Source organism: Pterocles gutturalis, unplaced genomic scaffold (genome assembly GCF_000699245.1).
Source record: "Pterocles gutturalis isolate BGI_N339 unplaced genomic scaffold, ASM69924v1 scaffold23706, whole genome shotgun sequence".
NCBI lineage: Eukaryota > Metazoa > Chordata > Aves > Pterocliformes > Pteroclidae > Pterocles > Pterocles gutturalis.
The window spans coordinates 6,310-24,787 of record NW_010098530.1 but is presented as its reverse complement, the minus strand read 5'-3'; the positions used below and the strand labels follow the sequence as shown (position 1 = coordinate 24,787).

General features: G+C 47.0%; 1 protein-coding gene across 1 annotated transcript in view; it reads right to left on the bottom strand.

The window, feature by feature from the left end:
- The window catches only part of LOC104461761 (sideroflexin-5), a gene marked incomplete at its 5' end in the record, with an annotated part of 29,712 nt that extends 13,758 nt beyond the window's left edge, over positions 1 to 15,954 (bottom strand). Inside the window, 6 exons of the mRNA XM_010073461.1 lie at positions 5,436 to 5,501; positions 6,362 to 6,418; positions 8,176 to 8,229; positions 12,342 to 12,367; positions 14,273 to 14,327; positions 15,928 to 15,954. Of these exons, the coding sequence (XP_010071763.1) occupies positions 5,436 to 5,501; positions 6,362 to 6,418; positions 8,176 to 8,229; positions 12,342 to 12,367; positions 14,273 to 14,327; positions 15,928 to 15,954 (285 nt within the window). The remainder of the gene's footprint in view (positions 1 to 5,435; positions 5,502 to 6,361; positions 6,419 to 8,175; positions 8,230 to 12,341; positions 12,368 to 14,272; positions 14,328 to 15,927) is intronic.
- Positions 15,955 to 18,478: the final 2,524 nt, after the last annotated feature.

Sequence of the window (18,478 nt, the reverse complement as noted above, 5' to 3'; positions counted from 1 at the left end):
CAGGAATGGGTTTTTCCCATTTTTTGCAAGGAAAACAAAGTATCATGGGAAACCTCAGCAAACCAGATAAGGTCATTAAAACTGTTTTGCCTCTCTCCAGTTTTAACCTAGTTTGTTTTTATACATAGTCAGGTTTAACTCCGTATATTTTCGCAGTTTGTGAGAGCACCGAGTGCACACCACCAGTAAACCATTCAGGCACCAGTTCCCCACCTCCACTGGCTTGTCTGGAGTCAAAACGTCGAGTCAGGAAGCAAGGATGTACTTTTAAAATGGAAAAACCTGCATCCGCCTGTGAAGAGATGCTTTAAACACCCTCCCGTGTGCCGCGACCGGCAGTGACTCCAAGGTGAGTCATTAGTAGCTGATAGCACCAAAGTTATTAACGGCATTCATCGCCTGATTTTTTTTTTTTTAACCCAAGGTTACCCAGCGTAAGCCAAAAGGAAAGGTTCAGTTCCTGGGCAGGTACATTTTATAGATGACTACAAAATAGCCAGCCTGGCTGGCAGTCATGGTTACATGACATCGCATCTCTCTCTCCAATACAAAAGAAGACAGAACACCTACTTCTGGCAGAATTTAGCTCAGGTTGCTAAGTGAGAACAACTGATTTATTTGCCTCTGTATTGCCAAGACCATAAATCCCAAACTCACACTTAATAAAAACCTTGTTAGAAGTTACAAAAGCCACAGAGGGGGTGGAACTAGATGATCTTGAAGGTCCCTTCCAACCCAAACCATTCCATCATTCTATGATTCTGTCTTTTTTAACTGGGGCAAACTCCACCATCCTCAAGAGGTTCCTGATCTCACACACGCGGTTTTGCATCCCCATCCATGCCCAGGCAGTCACGATAGACATTCTCTGGCTAAATTACACACACCTAGAGATGTCAAACACCTTCTGTACGCCTGCCAGGCTTGCTGCGGTCTAATTAGAGCCCAACCTGTCAACGGGAGAGGACAATGCCAGCAGCACCGATGTACGTGGCACCTCCAGTGTACAACAGATGGACAAGGAGCGAGTGACCCGAGCACCAAGCTGAGCGACAAGACGCTGCTGCCCAGGAGACGTCAGACACGCGGCCAAAGGACACTGGCAGAAAAAAGGAACCCCTTGGAGAGTCGGCACGGGGTCTTCAGGAGCACCAGGAGGAAGATTTGGAGCCAGGCTTGGCAGAACCTGAAGCTGTAATTGTGGAAATTAAAAACTTGATGTCTAAAGCTCTGATCCAACGACTACGGAAACCAAGGGTGATAACACCACTGCTGGGAGATGATGCTCCAAGAACGTCCAGAGAAACCCAGCGACTCATCACCAAGGGTGAGAAAACCCCAGGGCTAACACCACCGGTCGCCAGTCTGCAAGTCTCAGCATCAGTGACAGCCCAGAAACCAGAGAGTGGCTGCTCACAGCCCTTGTCTGGAGCTGGTTTAATTTGCAGGAATTTAATTACAGCCACAAGAATCACTTCTGACCTCCAAGTGAAGGTACCACCTAAGGCCATAGGACTGGAGAGCTGACTCGGGAGCAAAAGGGGTAACAAGTTGATGGGGTAACAAGTTGAGTTTGGGTCTGAAATTAAGAAACCTACCTATAAAATAATTTTTAAAAAAGTTATTAACAATAAAATTGGTTTTGATTATGTAGATTTTTTAACCTTTTAAAAGCGTGACCAAATTAGCAGAGTGTGTGTGTGTGTCTGCTGGGAAGAGTTTCTGTATAATTACAAGCCATCCGATCACTATAGCTCTTGGCGCTGGAATAGTTGGGGAAAAAAAAAATTTAAGATATGCTTGGTCTTTCTTAAGTCGTTTCTACTCTCTGCCTCTGTTTGCCTTGCTTCGGGAAACCAGCTGGTATTAATTGTACACCACCAGCATGAACAGCAGCCAGATATCAGAAAATACGGCACAATCACAGGAATCCACTCAATTGTTTTTAAAAAAAATTAAAAAATTACTTCTCAGTGTTTGGAAAGGCAGGAAAATGAGAGCAACCGAAAGAAAAGGCAGGAAGGAGGGTGAAAAAAAATTCTAGACCCAGCACAGCTTTCCTTGCCTGAAGCTATGCTGTGAATTGTGTTGAGCTGGGAGTGGGTGGAAAAAAAAAATTGGGGAAAAAATATTGAAAAATCTTGAAAAAACAGAAATGGGAAAAGACTGGGATTATTTGCAAAGATTTACTCAGACTTCTCGTTTAATTGCGAGAAGCGTAAAGCCAAAATCTCCTCTTCCGTACGCGCGAGAAAGCAATTTGCTTGTCCCTCTCGTTAGATGGAGCCGCGGAGGGCGAAGGCGATGGGAAGCACAATCGCAAGTCAAGCGATCTGTCATTTCGTGAGCCTTCTCCCCGCGTCGCTTGCCAACTGCAAACATGGAAGGGGCTCGCTTTAATTAATACCAGGTCTCGGCAGACCACTGGAGGCTGTGGCACTTGTTTTCAGGTCATCTGGTCCTAATAGGCTCACACTGGGAGGCGATTTGTCGCTAACTGACAGCAGAGAGCAGTTAATGAGGGCTGGGGCCTTACGATCCAACGTAATGAACCTGGGGGCTATTGCTATATTATTTGTCACCATCATTTAAAAAAAAAAAAAAAGAAAGAAATGCTTGAGGAGATGCTGGTTATTAATCCAGATATTTACAATATAGAAATCACTGCTGGATTTTCTCTAGGCTGCTCTGCGTTGGGAATTGAGTGCGCAATAAGCGGTGCTAAGGATTACCAGGACACGAGCTGCTCTGGGGTAACATGAGCTGCAAGAGGGGAGATTGAGCTGAGATATTGGGAAGAAATGTTTTCCTGTGCGGGGGGTGAGGCAGTGGCCCAGGGTGCCCAGAGAAGCTGTGGATGCCCCATCCCTGGAGGGGTTCAAGGCCAGGCTGGATGAGGCTTTGGGCAACCTGGGCTGGTGGGAGGTGTCCCTGCCCATGGCAGGGGGTGGCACTGGATGGGCTTGAAGGTCCCTTCCAACCCAAACCAGTCTGGGATTCTGTGATTTTAACTCACACACACCGGTAGCATCCCCAACGGCTCATCTACATGGGGACACTGTCACACAGCGACTTCATCTCATTTTTGCACATCCTATGTGCCGCAGCGTGCTCAAGAAGAACTCCTTCCAACGCCAGGAAGGAGAAGGTATCCATGAAGGCTGCCACTGTTCCCTGCTCCCCCCAACGACATCGATGGATGGAAGGAAACCTCCTGCCTTCCCGTGACGATATTCTGACCCTCAGAGCACCAGAGCTACAAACCCACTGCTGTTACAGAGCTCACGGTACTCTTGGCACACGCTGAGGGCTTCCCAGTGGAAGCCCAGTGTGGTGGGATCGTCGTGGCACTTAGATAAGAAGGAATCAACACCCAGCATCTACACCGTTGAAGGAAGGTTTCCTCTTGCACAAGACCTGAAATGCTGGAAGAACAGAATATTTTGGTATCATCTTTCCTCGTGATGCTTTTAAAACTGTCCCTGTGATGGACAGCTGAGGTGGGCAAGACAACCAGGTGCTGCTGGAGATGCTCCTACAAATTATGAGGACAGGTAAATCCCAGCATCAGTTCCGTTTCTCCATTTATTCAAAGCTCCTTTCCCACCAGGGAGTAAACAGTACAGCTAACAGAGGTACAAACCACCATGGGACAAAGAGCTGACCCACCATCAGTGTGATGAGCCACCCAAATGTCACCAGTGGTGACATCCACCCTGCTGGAGCCACAGCCCACTGCTGGCTCACCCTAATTCCTTTTATCTACAAGTCTTGATGTCATTTTTTCCACTGCTTCCGAGAACAAATGTTTCTCTGCTCTCTGAACCTATCTTTTGCTCCAGCTCCTTTGCAGTCAGCCTAGGAGGAACCAGAGATTTTAAAGACCTGCATCAGCTGTCCCAGGATGGACATCTCTGCTCGCCACCCAAGGAGTGTCCTTATCAAAGCCTGTCAGCTTCTTGGTGACAAAACTCTGCCAACATCACTTCTCCGTGTCTCCTGCCCTCTCTCTGCCCCTGTTGCTGAAATGGAGAGGAGCATTAATGCCAACAACGTGGAACCAGTCCTCACCCCTCTGCTGCAGCCGTGCTGGCTGTTGGAAGGTGGGTTGTGAAGTTGGAGAACTTCACCAATTCACAAGGTGGAAAAAATTCTCAACTAAGGACTAAGGAGGACACCCAACCTGTCCCACGCTACGCTGGGAAAGAGCGGACAGAGAACGGCTGCTAACCGATGTGCTGAGGCTGGTGGGATGGGGAATCACCAAATCATGGAATGGTTTGGGTTGGAAGGGACCCTCAAGACCATCCAGTTCCACCCCCTGCCATGGGCAGGGACACCTCCCACCAGCCCAGGTTGCTCAAAGCCTCATCCAGCCTGGCCTTGAACCCCTCCAGGGATCCAGAGCTATGCCTTCTGCAGAATTTCTGCTGTCCCCTGTGGACACGATGTGCCCAACCGCTCACTGCCAGTGCCCAGCCTCCATAGTTCTCCCAATGATCCACAGCCTGCTCCAGACAAACTTTTTACCTTACAGCAATCTAAACAAGCCCAAGGAGCTTTTTCCCGACGGTGAATTGGGGAACCTGGGTACAAATGGTATGATAAGGAGGCTGAGTGCTGACCTCCTCCCATGGCACAGTCTCTTTGCAGAAAAAATGCCTGGGAAAGGATGTTTGTGGCTTGAGAAAAAGGAAAAAAGTCTTGGCCAGAGGAAAAAAATACAATCTGCCATGAGATCTTTAATGCTCCAGTAGAAAATGCACAACCCTACGTTTCAGAGGCTTATTTGAAAACCCAACGTAAGAAATAACTTCCCGAAGTTGCTCGTGAAAAATGTACCTGTCTCCTCGGGAACTAACCGACTTAACGGTGTCAACTTGTGCTTCTGGGGAATCTGAGCATTAAAAGCCTGATGACTGCACCACGGGACCATGACTTCAGCAACGTTACAAGCTCCTCTCCTATGGATTATTTCAGATACGACTCGAACACCAGCCGGAATGCTGTCTCCAGGTGAAAGACATCCTGAGCCCTGCGGTTCTTTTAACCCAAAGGGCTGCCCCACCAAGGGAATATCTCCAAAAGCCTGCCTCAAAGTCACTCTTCTAACTTGGACCAGGGTAATTCCCCACCAGTTAATGCCCGCGTGGATGATCTGAATTCCCCCAGCAGCCAAGCCGCGGTGCAGAGCCAGGCAGTGCACGGTGCGGGACGAGCTGGAAGCAACGAGCAGAAACCTCCTTCTGCTGCAAAGTTTGGGCATGCAGGGACAGAGACACCTCATGGTTAAAATCTTTTCTGATTCTGGAGACTGAATTCTGTCAATTAAAAGAGAAACATGCTTGGCAATTCAAACAAACATCTCACAAGCATTGCAGTACTGCTGGAAGGGAGCAGTTACTTAGGAGTAAAAAATATAAAGCGTTACCCACTGCTATTGAGACAGCACTTATGACAGCTCCCAAGTAGCCCTGGATGAACTTGGATGTCGGAGAAGGCTTTGGAAAGAAAAACAAAACATATTTTCAATAAACAAACTTCTGGTTCTCAAAAATGCAACCAAGCTTTTTTGGTTTGTTTTCATTTTATTTGTTTTAAACCCCAGACAGGTTTCACTTTTGTCATATTGTTCCGTGACACATGGTCTGTCATCTAGCAGTGGCAAAAGCAAGGCAAACTGTAGCCTCACGAGCAAGGTTAAAGGGAACGGAAAATTAATTGGCATCAGAAAATTATAATAATAGCAGCTCAAAGGAAGTATGTGAATGAAATTCAGCAAATGGTACAAAATGAGCACCCTTATCCTCTAGTGATGAACCCCAAAGTCTCCACATTAAATACTTGTCTGTGAAACATTCACTCCATGAGCTGGATGGTTTCCAACTCAGCCTTCCAGCTTGAGCTTCCCACATCCCATCACGGGATGAACGAAGGCTAAAGCGACGGCAGAGAGCAGGAACAGCCCCACCGTTTCCCCACACCATGGCTGGTAGCACATCGAAAGTCCTCGGGAGATGGCAGCGTGACCACGGAGCCACCTTCTGCTATCCCAAAACCCAGATCCCATTTTGCTTCGTGCTCATTTACATGTCAAACTAAATCATTTCATTCCAGTTAGAACTCTATACTGGTATAGCTCAAAGGTACTGAGTGTCCCTTATGTGCCTCAAGTGATTTTTTGATCCTTGTGCCATTTACAGCCGAGGTTTAAAATGGAAGCCTATGCAGGAGAACGGCCAATCTAGAAATTCATCCCAGTGCCGACTCCAGAGTTTCTATTCAACCACGGAAAGACAAGACTTCTGTGTCAAAACAGACCTAAGGTGCTGCACGTGCCACGTACATTGGGTCTCCTCACCTTTGTCGCGTTGCGGTTTGCATAGTTGACGCACGCATTGTGGCTCTGGTTCAACCACTACAGAGGAAACAAGAAGAGAGAGACATAAACACAACTTCACAAAAATGTTAAAAAAAAAAAAAGAAATCAATAAATGTGTGAGTGCCATGGGAAAATTCATCTCCCTTCGGACTAGCCCAGGTTGCTCAAAGCCTCATCCAGCCTGGCCTTGAACACCTCCAGGGATGGGGCATCCATTTATTTTATACCCATTACTTCTATTTTCTATCCATTATTTATTTATCTGGATAAATCTCCTTTTCAGAGAAATGCAGACATACTGCTCAGACATTGTTCTTTATCTAGAGTTTAAGCTGTCTCTAGGCTGAAGACCTCCCCACCACCCATTCCCTGACTCTTCCCAGGTGGCTACCTGACACCCTCACACACTTTTTTGGGTGATGCCCCTCTCTAGGTTGCTACTCCTCCTACTTGAATCTTTCGGAAAGCGATGACCCTAGCAGGAACGGTGGAGGGAAGAGTTTGAGAACCACTCGGTAAGTGGTGGTGGCCCAGGTAGGCTTCGGTTCCTGGACTTGCCTGCTATGACTCGCCTCTCCTGAAGGCTCATTTTGATTCTGTGTTTGAAGTATTCTTTCTAGTTTTAGAAGGACTACTCCATCCTTTTAAAGCTGAAAGCTTCCCCCAGCATTCCTGTGATGGTGGGAACAGGAGCTCCTCGTGTAAGCTATTTACAAGGCACCCAGCCCAAGCCAGCGAGAGTAACTTCTCCAAAAGCCAACTCATTCCATCACAGACGTCTAAAACCAGGTAAGGCAAGTTGCCTTCAAAACTATGAATGAGTGTAGATGACTCCAGCCACCATCCTAGCACGTAAAGCCACATGGCCAAAACTTCTAGCTCAATAAACCAAACCTCAAGTTCGTGGCACGCACCAGCGTATTCTTGGCTCTGCAGTCTTTCTAACATTCTAGGCAGATCCCATTCTGCTTTGATATTTCTTAACCGCATAATTCTCTATCATCACTTGCACTAGAGACAATAAAAAGACATTCGCCACTAAAAATAACTCATTCTTTCATTCCAGTTTGTGCTGAAATTATACTTAAGTGGAGTGTTTACTATGGATAAAGCTCATTCACGTGCACGCTTCCTCCCGTTACTCTTAATTCCCAGAATTTTAGTGGGGAAATAACACCAACACCCCTCCCTACATACTTCTTTTCCCCCAAAGCCCATGTAGCATCTTGACCACAGAGGCCCTTGCCTTTGCAATGCACAGCTATTCCCAAAATTCCTGGGCACGGAACCTGCCCCTGCCCGGAGCCCTGCGCACACATTGCACTTCCAACGGGAATTCACCACTGGAGACCCCAACTACTCAACAGGGTGTCTTCAAAACAGATGTGTGGTGTCAAGGGCCTACGTGTTCATGGAAATACACACTGTGTAATCATTTACACCTGTACAAAATGGATCCAAAAAGCTGATTTTGAGATCCCAGGCTATTTTGCATCTCTCTTGCAATGGCATAAACAGCCTGAAAAGCAGACCCAACAGTCTGCTTACAGCCCCTTCCAGACCTACCAAACCTTGCCCTAATTACATCCAGCCACATCAAGGAATCATAGAACGGTTTGTGTTGGAAGGGACCATAAAGATCACCTAGTTCCAACCCCCCCGACACATCATCTCCCCATTAGCTAAAACATTGCCAGTGCAGAACAGCCACGTGCACCAGTTTGTCCTCCAGACAAAACCCAACTGCTCCTTTCCATCCCATTACATTCTCCACCCGTCCAGAGGAGCATTACCTGCCAAAACACAGTGGATGCCAGTGTCTGGTTGGGCAAGAGAAGACCAACAACCTGCAAGAGAAGAGATTTTTCTCATTAGCAAACACATTGTTGGTTTGCTCTTCTATAGGCATGCAAACAGCAAGCTTGTTTCTAATGACTTGAATTAAATATCTTCATTTTTGCCTTTATTTCATTAGAGTTATTGAACTTCCCTTCAGCCTATTGCTCGTGATTTTCCACTGGTGAAGCTGGGTAACACAGCTGCCCGTGAAAGCTTTGCATCTTTAATTATTGCTTGCAACACACCTTGAAAAGAGTCTGGCAGCATATACTGTCCAAAGATTAGCTCATTAAAATGTCATCAATTCATTAACCCAGGTATTTCTGGAGGAGAACACAACCATCGCATGACTGCAAGAGTTCAAAGTTGTCACTACTGGCAGCGAAGGGGGTTTTCTTCTTTTCCTTTGGCACGTTTGCTGTTGCAAGCAGAAGAAAGAAACCCAATTTGAACATCTGAAGACAGGAGTGCCACCTGGAAGCACATGTGCTCCTCTCTGGGAGCCTGAATCTTGTTTGAAGAGAGCTGTTGATGTGTCATTCTCCGAGCTGTGGAAACTCCTGCTTGGGTTGAGCTCAGGCTGACAATCACTGTCTCCCAGAGGCTGGCGGCCGCCTGTCCCGGCACATCTGGCCAGATGCTGCCGCGTGAATGCGAGATGCCACAGGCTTTGCAAGGTCACCCATCGCAGCACCCGAGGCCACGCAGGCGTATGTTGCCTATACAGACCCAAGAGCATCCTTGGGACATCTCCATACACCTTGTAGGCACATCCTCTGCAATTCTTTAACGATCTCACCTCTTACGCACAGTGCAGCACTGTTGGACTCCTTCCTACCTTGTTTTAGGGTAAACTTTCCTCTGAAAGCATAAGAAGTTGAAGAAGAGGCAAGGGATGCAAGCAAGGGGACTCTCAATGATAAACCCAACGAAGACAGACAAGAAGATGAGCTCTTGAGTAAGAAACAGGGAAGATGAGATACTTCCTAATGTCACTGTCTTTTCCTCCCATCCTGCACCTTCAATATCTGATAGTTTCTGAAGATGGGTTTGCAAAATCACACTTGCACCTTTGCTAAGAGTATAAAGACTGAAAAATTCCATTCAATTCCAAATACACTTCTTTTCAAGACACTCATGGGAACTGAAACATCCTCGAGGCATCTGGGCAAGAAGGCTGCGAGTTCATTCCCACACTCAGATCCTCTTCTGCACCATTTTCTTGAAGTTTATCCCTACACAAGCCAAGAAGAAAGAAAAAACTTCCCTGTGAGAGCACGGAGAGCCTGCCGTAAGGAGGGACAAGCTAAAGGCATCTCTGCACATCTGCAGCAGCATCAGTTGAAGAGGAGGCAACTTCTCCGCTGCAGGACACAAGAGAGAAATAACAACAAACAAAAGGGTAATAGGGTTGGGAGGCTTGATTTCATTTACATCTTCTTCCCTTTCTCCTCCTCCTCCAGTTTTTTCCTCCTACAGCCTTTCGTGAAGTTACAGCTACTTTGTACGCTGGCCGGGCGCCAATCTGTGCCAAGTTCCACTAATTTACCGCTTCCATTCAATATGCAGATCTTGTCATTAATTACCCCCTTGCTGGTCTTAGCCAAATAAATCCAACAGGCGATGAACCTCCTCACCCCAGGACTGACTTACGCCCCGAAAGCCAGCGGGTTAATGAGGCTCCGGAGGAAAGGGAAGACTGCAGGCAGCTCCGACATTGTCAGCTGAAGCTGAGCGCCGAGGAAAAAATAAGAGAAGGAAAATAAATAAATAAAAAAGAGCACCCAAAATCTGTATGACTGAAAGAGGCACGTTTAAATGCAAACTCTCCATATGTGCGAGAGTCTGTCAAGAAATGTACAGTTTCACTTTTAATTACTGGCAGGGGGAAAAAATAACTAAGAAGGAAAACAAAATAAAAAAGAAAAAAAAAAAGCTTCTGAATACTAGAAAAGTACAAAATTTAATTTCCTACCAGGTGTGACCAGCCCTTCGTAGCCCCAAAGCCAGGGCTGAAGCCACCACTTGGACATCGGTTGGCTCTGAGCAGTGTTTTTATTCTGAGCTTTCCTCTTGCAAGCCCCAAGTCCTGCCCTTGTGCATTAGCGAGAGTCGTCTCTAACCCCATATTCACACCAGGGGCTTCTCGATGCGCTTCGAAACCTCAACAAACCGCTCTATTTTTAAATATTTGGGGAAAAACCGGTGCTTAGAGCTGGGGGTGGCGTCTGGGAACAGCAGCACAGCTTTTGCTCCACCTCCACCACCCAAGTCTTGGGCTGAATTTCCTAAATGCAGAGAAATCTTCCTCCTGGGAGCCTCTCATCCCTGGGATGAAATGTAAATCCAGGGTAAAAGGCTCTGCAGCTGCCCCGCGCATCTCATCCCTCCAGCGAAGGGAGATAACGCGAGTGGTTGGATTTGCTCCCTCCTGGGCTGAGGTCTCGGTGGGCAAACCCAAATTCTCCCTACGCTTGGAGATCCTCCGTCCTGTCCCCATTCTGCCACCGCAACTGGGGTCAAACCGTAGAGCTGAGCGCGGAAAGGATGGGAGCTAGAAAGAAAAGGAAACAATTGCAACGGGGGGAAAGAATAAACAGCCGCAGGATTTGGTTGTGTCAAGGGAGGAGCTGCTTGGACTAGAAAAGAACCAATTATTTTCAGCCAGACCTTAATCTCTTCCACAATGAGCTTAAACTGAATTATTTTGCATTAGCTATAGGAGGAAAAAAAGAAAAAAAAACCCCAACATGTATATAGGCAGCATCGGGTATTGACTGATGGGCAGTGAACCTGCTCATACAGAATCTCATCACGTCTCTGATGGAAAGGTTTAATCCAGTTCGAGGTTTAATTGACCCTCGAACGCCGGGACGATGAGCGTGGTGCGAGAGCCAGAGCCCAGTGCCGGCACATGAAAGTGTCTCTTGAGGAAATCCCATCCCCCCGATGTGAAATGCAAGACTCCAAACTGTTTTTATGCTAGAGCAGGCTGCCAATTTTGTCACTAAATTTCACAGATCGATTGGCATAAATGTTACATTTTAATTTTAACATTTGAAACGTTTGGGTTTTTTTTTTTTTTTTAAATGACAAGAGGTTCCAGTTTATCCTTTGCAGCTAGTGAAATTGGGCTCATCTGACAGCTCTCGGCTGCTCTGACAGCTCTGGATTTGGGCCGATTGCATTGTCAATTTGATCGTTAACTCGTTTTTGTTTAACCTTTTCTTTTCAAATGCCCCATACAAAGATCCCACCAAACCTTTCCGCGCAACAACAAACAGTAACAGCCGCGACGCTGAGTTCTGCTTGGCGGCGGCAGCGACCCCGCTATCGCTGCTTGGGAAAGATCGTTACCTTCGAGCAACTGCTATGCCATGGTCCGTTGCGTTTAAGAAGATTCAATTTAGCAGATTTTGCTCCTTCAACCATTTTAATACGTGTGTGCCAAGAGCTGGCGGCTGGGAGAAGCAACAAGCCTCCCGGCACCAAGTTTGGGCAAAACTCCGTGCCTCAGTTTCCCCATTTGCAAAATGGGGTTAATTAATCGTTCCCGTTCCTGAGGATGAGCTGAGGTTTCAGCATTAGAATTCTCTCCCTTCACGACCAAGAGCACCCAAATGCTTCCAAATTGCACAATAACAAGTACAAACTCTGAGCGTCCTTAGCAATAACCCCGCGGAAAGCGTTCGCTGCTTTAATTAATCAAGACGAGAGCGCACGACACTGGCCTCGTCGTGCTGGAGCTCGTCACGCTGGGGAAACGACTTGTAAAATATTTAAAAAAAAAAAAAAAAAAAAAGGTGTCCAAAGATGAAATCTGCGAGTTGCAGAAGTTGCATTTTGCAGGCAATGAGCTCATCTTGGTCTTCCCTTTGCAGGAAGGAAAGATAAAGCTGCAGACACTGCAGGGGGTAGATGAACGATGGGAAACAGAGAAATAACCTTGAGCAGAATGTCCAGAGGGCAGACTTTGCACGATGAAGTCCTTGCTGCCGTGCGATGGGGAAGGTGGGAATGTGTCGCGAAGCGGTAAGGTGGAACTTTTGTTTGCAAGTGCTAAAAAAATGCATTTCTCGGTACTCACAGACAAAGCGGGGAGAGATGTTAGAATACTTACGATGGGTGTTCCGAAGGGAATGTAACCTATTAAAAAAAAGAAAAAAAAAAGAAGAGATACATGTATTTTAATATGCAGCTTGGAGATGGAAAATAATCACATCCAAGGCATCTAGCAGTTCGATGCCCCACCTGGCAGGACGGGCTGCACCCACTCCCACCAGCTCCAGACCATGGTGGGGACACCTGGGGACCTTCACCTGCTGCACCAACATCAACTACAGCAGCCTCCTGATTTTTGCCCCAGTCTCCTTCCCATCCTCTTTTTGTTTTTCTTGGCTTGTGGCCCAAGAATTTCCTTGAAACTTATAACATCTCGACCCCAAAACTTGCTCCAGTAAGCCCAGTCCGTGCCAGCGCATGGTATGAGCACTTCAGAGGGCATCGTGTTGTTGAGTTGGGCCAGGCAAAAAAAAAATCGAATTGGCAGAAGCGACAGGATGCCAGCTCAGACCAGGAGCTGCTCGGTCCGGACGAGGAGGAGCTGGATGCCGCCGCGGTGGTGCTGAGCTGACCTGGTGGCGTGCTGCCACGGCAAGGGGGGAGATCCTGCTCCCCCCCTCCTAGGCTCAGTCACACAATCTGTTCCCTCCCTCCTGCCAGCTCTCTTGCTCATCAGACCCTCCCACAACCTCCCCTCGCTAACCCAGGAGGAAACTCTCCAGCTTGCCGTGCCCTTTTCCCCTCTTGGTGAGCCTGGTCCCACCACGACAGGATGCTGGAGATGCTCAGGAAGCATCCAAGAAGCTGCAGAGCCCAGTTCAGGAGCAGGACCACGCCACCAAGGGTGGGACCTCCTTCTTTCACTGTTTGCTTTATCAACCTCTCCGCTACCGGTTTTATACCAGGAGAACTCATTTATTTCTAGGTCAGCAGAAAAAGAAACGGGGCGTAAGGTCTATTTGCGTCGTGGAGGATGGAGGGAGGATTTTAGTCCCAGGTGGAAGTTCAAGCTCTCGAGATGAGACATAAGCTTTTGCCCCAAATCTTATTGAACGCCACAAAAATCAAACGTTTCACTTTTTTTTTTTTTTTCCTCCTGCTAAGTCTGCCAATTTTTTGTGCTAATTATAATTCATCTCTCTGACTTCCACTAGAAGGTCTCAGAGCATTTTACCAACATTACTGAATTAAGCCTTGTGGATCCAATTTACAGGCAGAAAGGGCAAAGACCCAAGAGGAAGAAAAAATTTTTTAAAAATACACAACAAGGCAGCAAGGGAGAGGGTCCTGGCTTCTCTCCCTTCCACTTCACCCTCAACATCATCCTTCTTTGAAGAACTGGAGAACAAAACCCACCAACCCTGGAATTTTTCCCCTGTGCCCAGCATTCAGGGGAAGATGTTTCTCCAAAAAAAATATGGAAAAAATCCTGCTTATTTAAACATTTATTTGGGAAAGGACCAAGGCTGCACTTGCATCCTCAAGATGTTGCTGTTCTACCCACAGCAGAGGCACCTGGCAGAGGGACACCCCGAAATGGGCAGGAGGAGGCAAGGATTTCATCTAAGCCAGGGAGAAGCTGATCTTTCCTGGGCTCCTGATGCCATGACTGTCAAGGACCCCCACACATGGACAAATAAGGCTCAGCCCATTCTCTCCCAGAGAGAAAAACCCTCAGCTGCTCCTTGGGCATCCAGCTTCCAAAGTCAAACTCTCCATTACAGTGACAGGTATCTCAAAAATGCCAGAAAATAAATTAGTCCATGTTAAAATATCTGAAGCAGAGGAAAATGTTGAGCGCTAGATCTCACCCAGACATTTAGGATGCTAATTCTCCTTGATTGCAAAGGGATTTAAGCATCTGAATTACTTTCTGATCTCGGTCTAAGCGTCTACAAGATGTAAGTCAAAAACTGGAGAAAAAAAAAAAAAACAATTTGTCCAAATTCGCAGTAAAATTAATGATTGCCCGATGGGGCGGTGTTATACCTGACATTCGGAAAGGCATGAAGATGGTCTCGTTTGTGTCGGGGTGGATGATGGCCTGTAAAACAGCAAACACACGCCGTGAGGGCACAGCAACGTTGGCAAGGAGCAGCGACGCCTCTACGAACAGCCCCTTCCACCAGAGAGCACCGGGGACGTGGTGCTTCTTGGCACCCTTCTGGCTTTTGCAGCTCTGACCGAAGGCAGTCACCGTCCAGCAGCCGCCATTAAACCTCCTCCTACCCCTGCTTTCCTCCCTCCTTAAATAATTTAGCATAAATTAACAATTTAGAAGTCAATTATTTAACTTAAAACATAGGAAGTGGCTCTTTTTTGGTACTAGAATGTCCCCAAAGGCCACCCACCCCTGGACCTTCCTTCCCAGGAAGGGGGAAAAACCAGATTTAGGAGGGGAAAAGGGAAATTTATTTTCTGTCCCTGTCTCTTTTCAGCATCTCCACCGAGGTGTAGCCTAATGTCCTGGCTGAAGCTCTGTCCTGGGACAGGAGTGGGAGGTGTCCCTGCCCATGGCAGGGGGTGGCACTGGATGGGCTTGAAGGTCCCTTCCAACCCAAACCATTCTGTGATTCTACGAAAGGCAAAGCCCTCGCTGTGGCGGAGGGATGGGGAGGGCAGGGCTGCCTGCTCAGGAAGGGAACGAGGGTGTGAATCACTTCATGGTGCTCCTGAAGCACACTGGTGGCAGGGGACCCTCGTAAGGGCTTGTGTGGCTCAGCCATGGTGGATGGACTCAGAGCGAGGAACACCCTCTGCAGGAGCCCATGGCACGTTGTAGGAAGCCCAAAATGCTGCTCCAGGGTCTGGCTGAGTTGAATCATAGAATCATGGAATGGTTTGGGTTGGAAAGGACCTTAGAGATCACCTACTTACAACCCCCCTGCCATGGGCAGGGACACCTCCCACTAGTCCAGGTTGCCCAAAGCCTCATCCAGCCTGGCCTTGAACCCCTCCAGGGATGGGGCATCCACAGCTTCTCTGGGCAACCTGTTCCAGTGTCTCCAGTTGGGATAAAAACATGCAGGAATGGCCCGCTCCGGTTGTCACCATAAGGGTCACTCAAATAAAGTCCCCTCGCGTGCCACGGCATTGGGCTTTGCCAGATAATCCCACCTTCACGTGTATCTGCAGCTTCTCAGCCAACGCTGGCCGCTGGGGACAGCCCAACCTCCATGGAAACCCTAAATCTTTTTTACCAATAGCCAACGAAGCTCATTTTGCCCATTTTGACCAAATTTTACCATAAGCCCTGGGGGTTGCACTGGCATGAACTGTCTGGGGAGGAAAAATCAATCCCCAAGTGATCTGGGAGCGCAGCAGAGGAAGGTACGGCACAGTTGCGAGCCTTCCCAAAGAACTGTCAAAGTATTTTCAAAAGACTGGAGGCAAGAAATCTCTTGACTAGACAGGAAGGAGGAAATGAAGACATCCAAATATATAAATACAAAAAAAAAAAAAAAAAAAAAAAAAAAAAAAAGCAGAGTCTTTGGTGACAACAGTGTTCTCTGCATTTATATTTCTGTGGCAAGACAAAACAGCAACTGGCAAAGTCAATAATGGAGAAGAGGACAAAAAGGGAAAAGGGAAAGAAAGCAGCAATAATTGAAAACAATAATGATATATATAAAAAAGGATATTACCTGCTTTATTTTTTGAGCTCCCCACAGCTAGGAAAAAAAAAAAAAAAAAAAAGAGAAAATTGCATTTAAAAAAAACAATCAGTGTAGTTTTATACCCAACCCCAAATACTCATCTTTTAGCTGCTGCAGTAAATGAACACAAGGGACGGCTTTAGAACAGACTCATTTTCTGCAGGTTCCCAGGATGGATTTCAAGATCCTTTACACACACCCAGCTCCTTCAAATTTGCGTGGCCAGCAAGGCAGAGAAGATATTCTTTCTTATATTGAATGATAAGAACGACTAACAACAGCCCCAGCCTCACGCCCTGCTACAGGCTTTAAAAATTGAGAATTATTTTGGTGACTCTGCTGCACGTAGGGCTCAAGGTAATTTTAGCACAGCCTCGGATGAGCTCCCTGCGGAAATCGAGGCTTGCTGGGGAACAAAGGTGGAGCGAGGGAAACACAAGAAGCATCTCTTCAAAGAAAACCTGGGCTCAGAATAAACCACCACTTTTTTCTAAGGGTTAGAGATGGATGAGAACCCGACTCCTGTAAAATAGCACAAGAGATCATCGCTTTTACTATTAATAACGGTTCTGTTCGGCTCAAGTGTGGCTTCAACTTCCAGGCACCAGCTTGTGTTCCACCTCTGTCTGACAGTCTCCAGCACCGTCTGTTTTTGGTCTTCACACAGGTACTCAGAGCTGCTAAAACCATCCTTTAACCTTCGCTTCAAGAAGAAAAAAGAAAATAAAGCACATCCGAGCCAGGAGACTGGCTGTTTCGTTGGCAAGGCGCGTTTGCCAATCTTTTAAGCACCCTCATGGCTTTTTTACATCTTTCCAATTTGTCAACATCCTCTTGAATCGAGGAGGCCAGAAAGCAGCCAAATTATTCCAACAACAGTTGTCCCAGCGCCAAGCCCAGGGTAGGCTAACCTGAGGAGTTCTGCTCTTGCTGTCCATAAATCCCAAGACCGTTGACAGCTCTTTTTGCTTGGCGAGCTCACGTTGATCATAGAACCACAGAAGGGTTTGCCCAGTTACCCACCAGAACATCTACCGTGCACATCCATCACCCAGACATTCACGCTTAAGATTTTATTATTATTACGGCACAAATTAAGCCCCATTCCATCATTCTTCGCGGCATAAATTAAGCCTCATTCTACCTGAGGTTTAGTGCCTTCCCCAAATATAGAGCCATGAAAATACTGTTGGAATAAGGTAATTATTAAAAATAGCATAAATTGACCCACTTGTACCAGCAATCCCAGTATTTCACTCCAAATTCTGCTCTCACTCCAGAATTGAAACTCACTGACGAACTCCGCTGCATGCGATAAATTACTGGAATATCTAAATGTCACAGGCTGATGGAATCTTTTCTTTCCCAAGGAAAATTTTCCTTTTTAAGGAAAAAAATCATTATTCTTCATTCTACCATGGAGGAACACAGGTTGAGGGACACAAAAAGTCAAATCTTTGTGGTTGGCCAAGACAAGATGCATCTACCCTCACCAATCCTAAAATCCAAAGGCTGGGAGGCTGCATCCCAGACAGCTCCCAGGGCTTTTCTCCACCCACCTGCCCACCAGCTCCAGGACTTCCATGGGGTGGAAGTGGAAGTCCTGGAGCTGCAGGTGACCCCCCAAAGCATCCCAGTAACCCTGTAGCTGCCCAGGTCTCACGTATCTTAGATGTGAAACGAAACCACAGGATTTTCCTCTCCGACTGCAAGCACCAAGACTAGCAAAAAGGAAGAGGGATGGTTTCTGAGCCAGCACTAGGGCTTTTTTGGTCAAATTATCTAATTTCATTAATTGATCCCAATATTTATGCCTTTTCCTGCTGCAGTGCAAATATTGTTAGAACATGCAATTTCATTACTTCTCAGAAAGAGACTTTACAAGATGCACCTGATGAGTCACCTAAAGATTCTGCCAGCTCATTTTCACTTCTTTCCTCCTCTAATTCATTTTCTGTCTGCAGCATTTTTCGATAGCTCCAGTTCCTTGCCAGCTGGGGGGCTGGTTTCTGAGAGCAAGGCTCTATTTTTTTTGCTGGGGATTTCATTCACGCTCTCTCCGGCCATCTTCGAGAAGCAGCCAGATTTTGAGCTCATTTCCACTAGCGTGAATCCAAAGCATCTTCACCAGAGCACATGGAATGACTCCAGATTCGTGCTCGATTTCTGCTAGATTTAGGTCCATGATCTCTAAATATAGCCAGCCTACACTGGGTGGGTCTCCTGTAATAGATGATTTTCCTTTACATCAGCTTTCCTGTATATTTCTGGCTCAAAGCTACATCAGGGTTTTGCCACCATTCAGGTTTGGGTGCAAGAGCCAAACCCGCTCATACACGGATTTACATCAAAAAAGCCCAACGAGCGAGGAGGCAGGAGCGCTGGAGCGCCGGTACCATACTCCACTATCCAGCCAGCAACCTCAGCAGGCAGCGATGGACACGCTTCTCCAGCCTGTGGCCGTTGCAACCTTCCACCGCGACAGATGAGGATCTGCTCCATGGAGATGTCCTTCATGGCCATGGAGGAATCAGCCCCA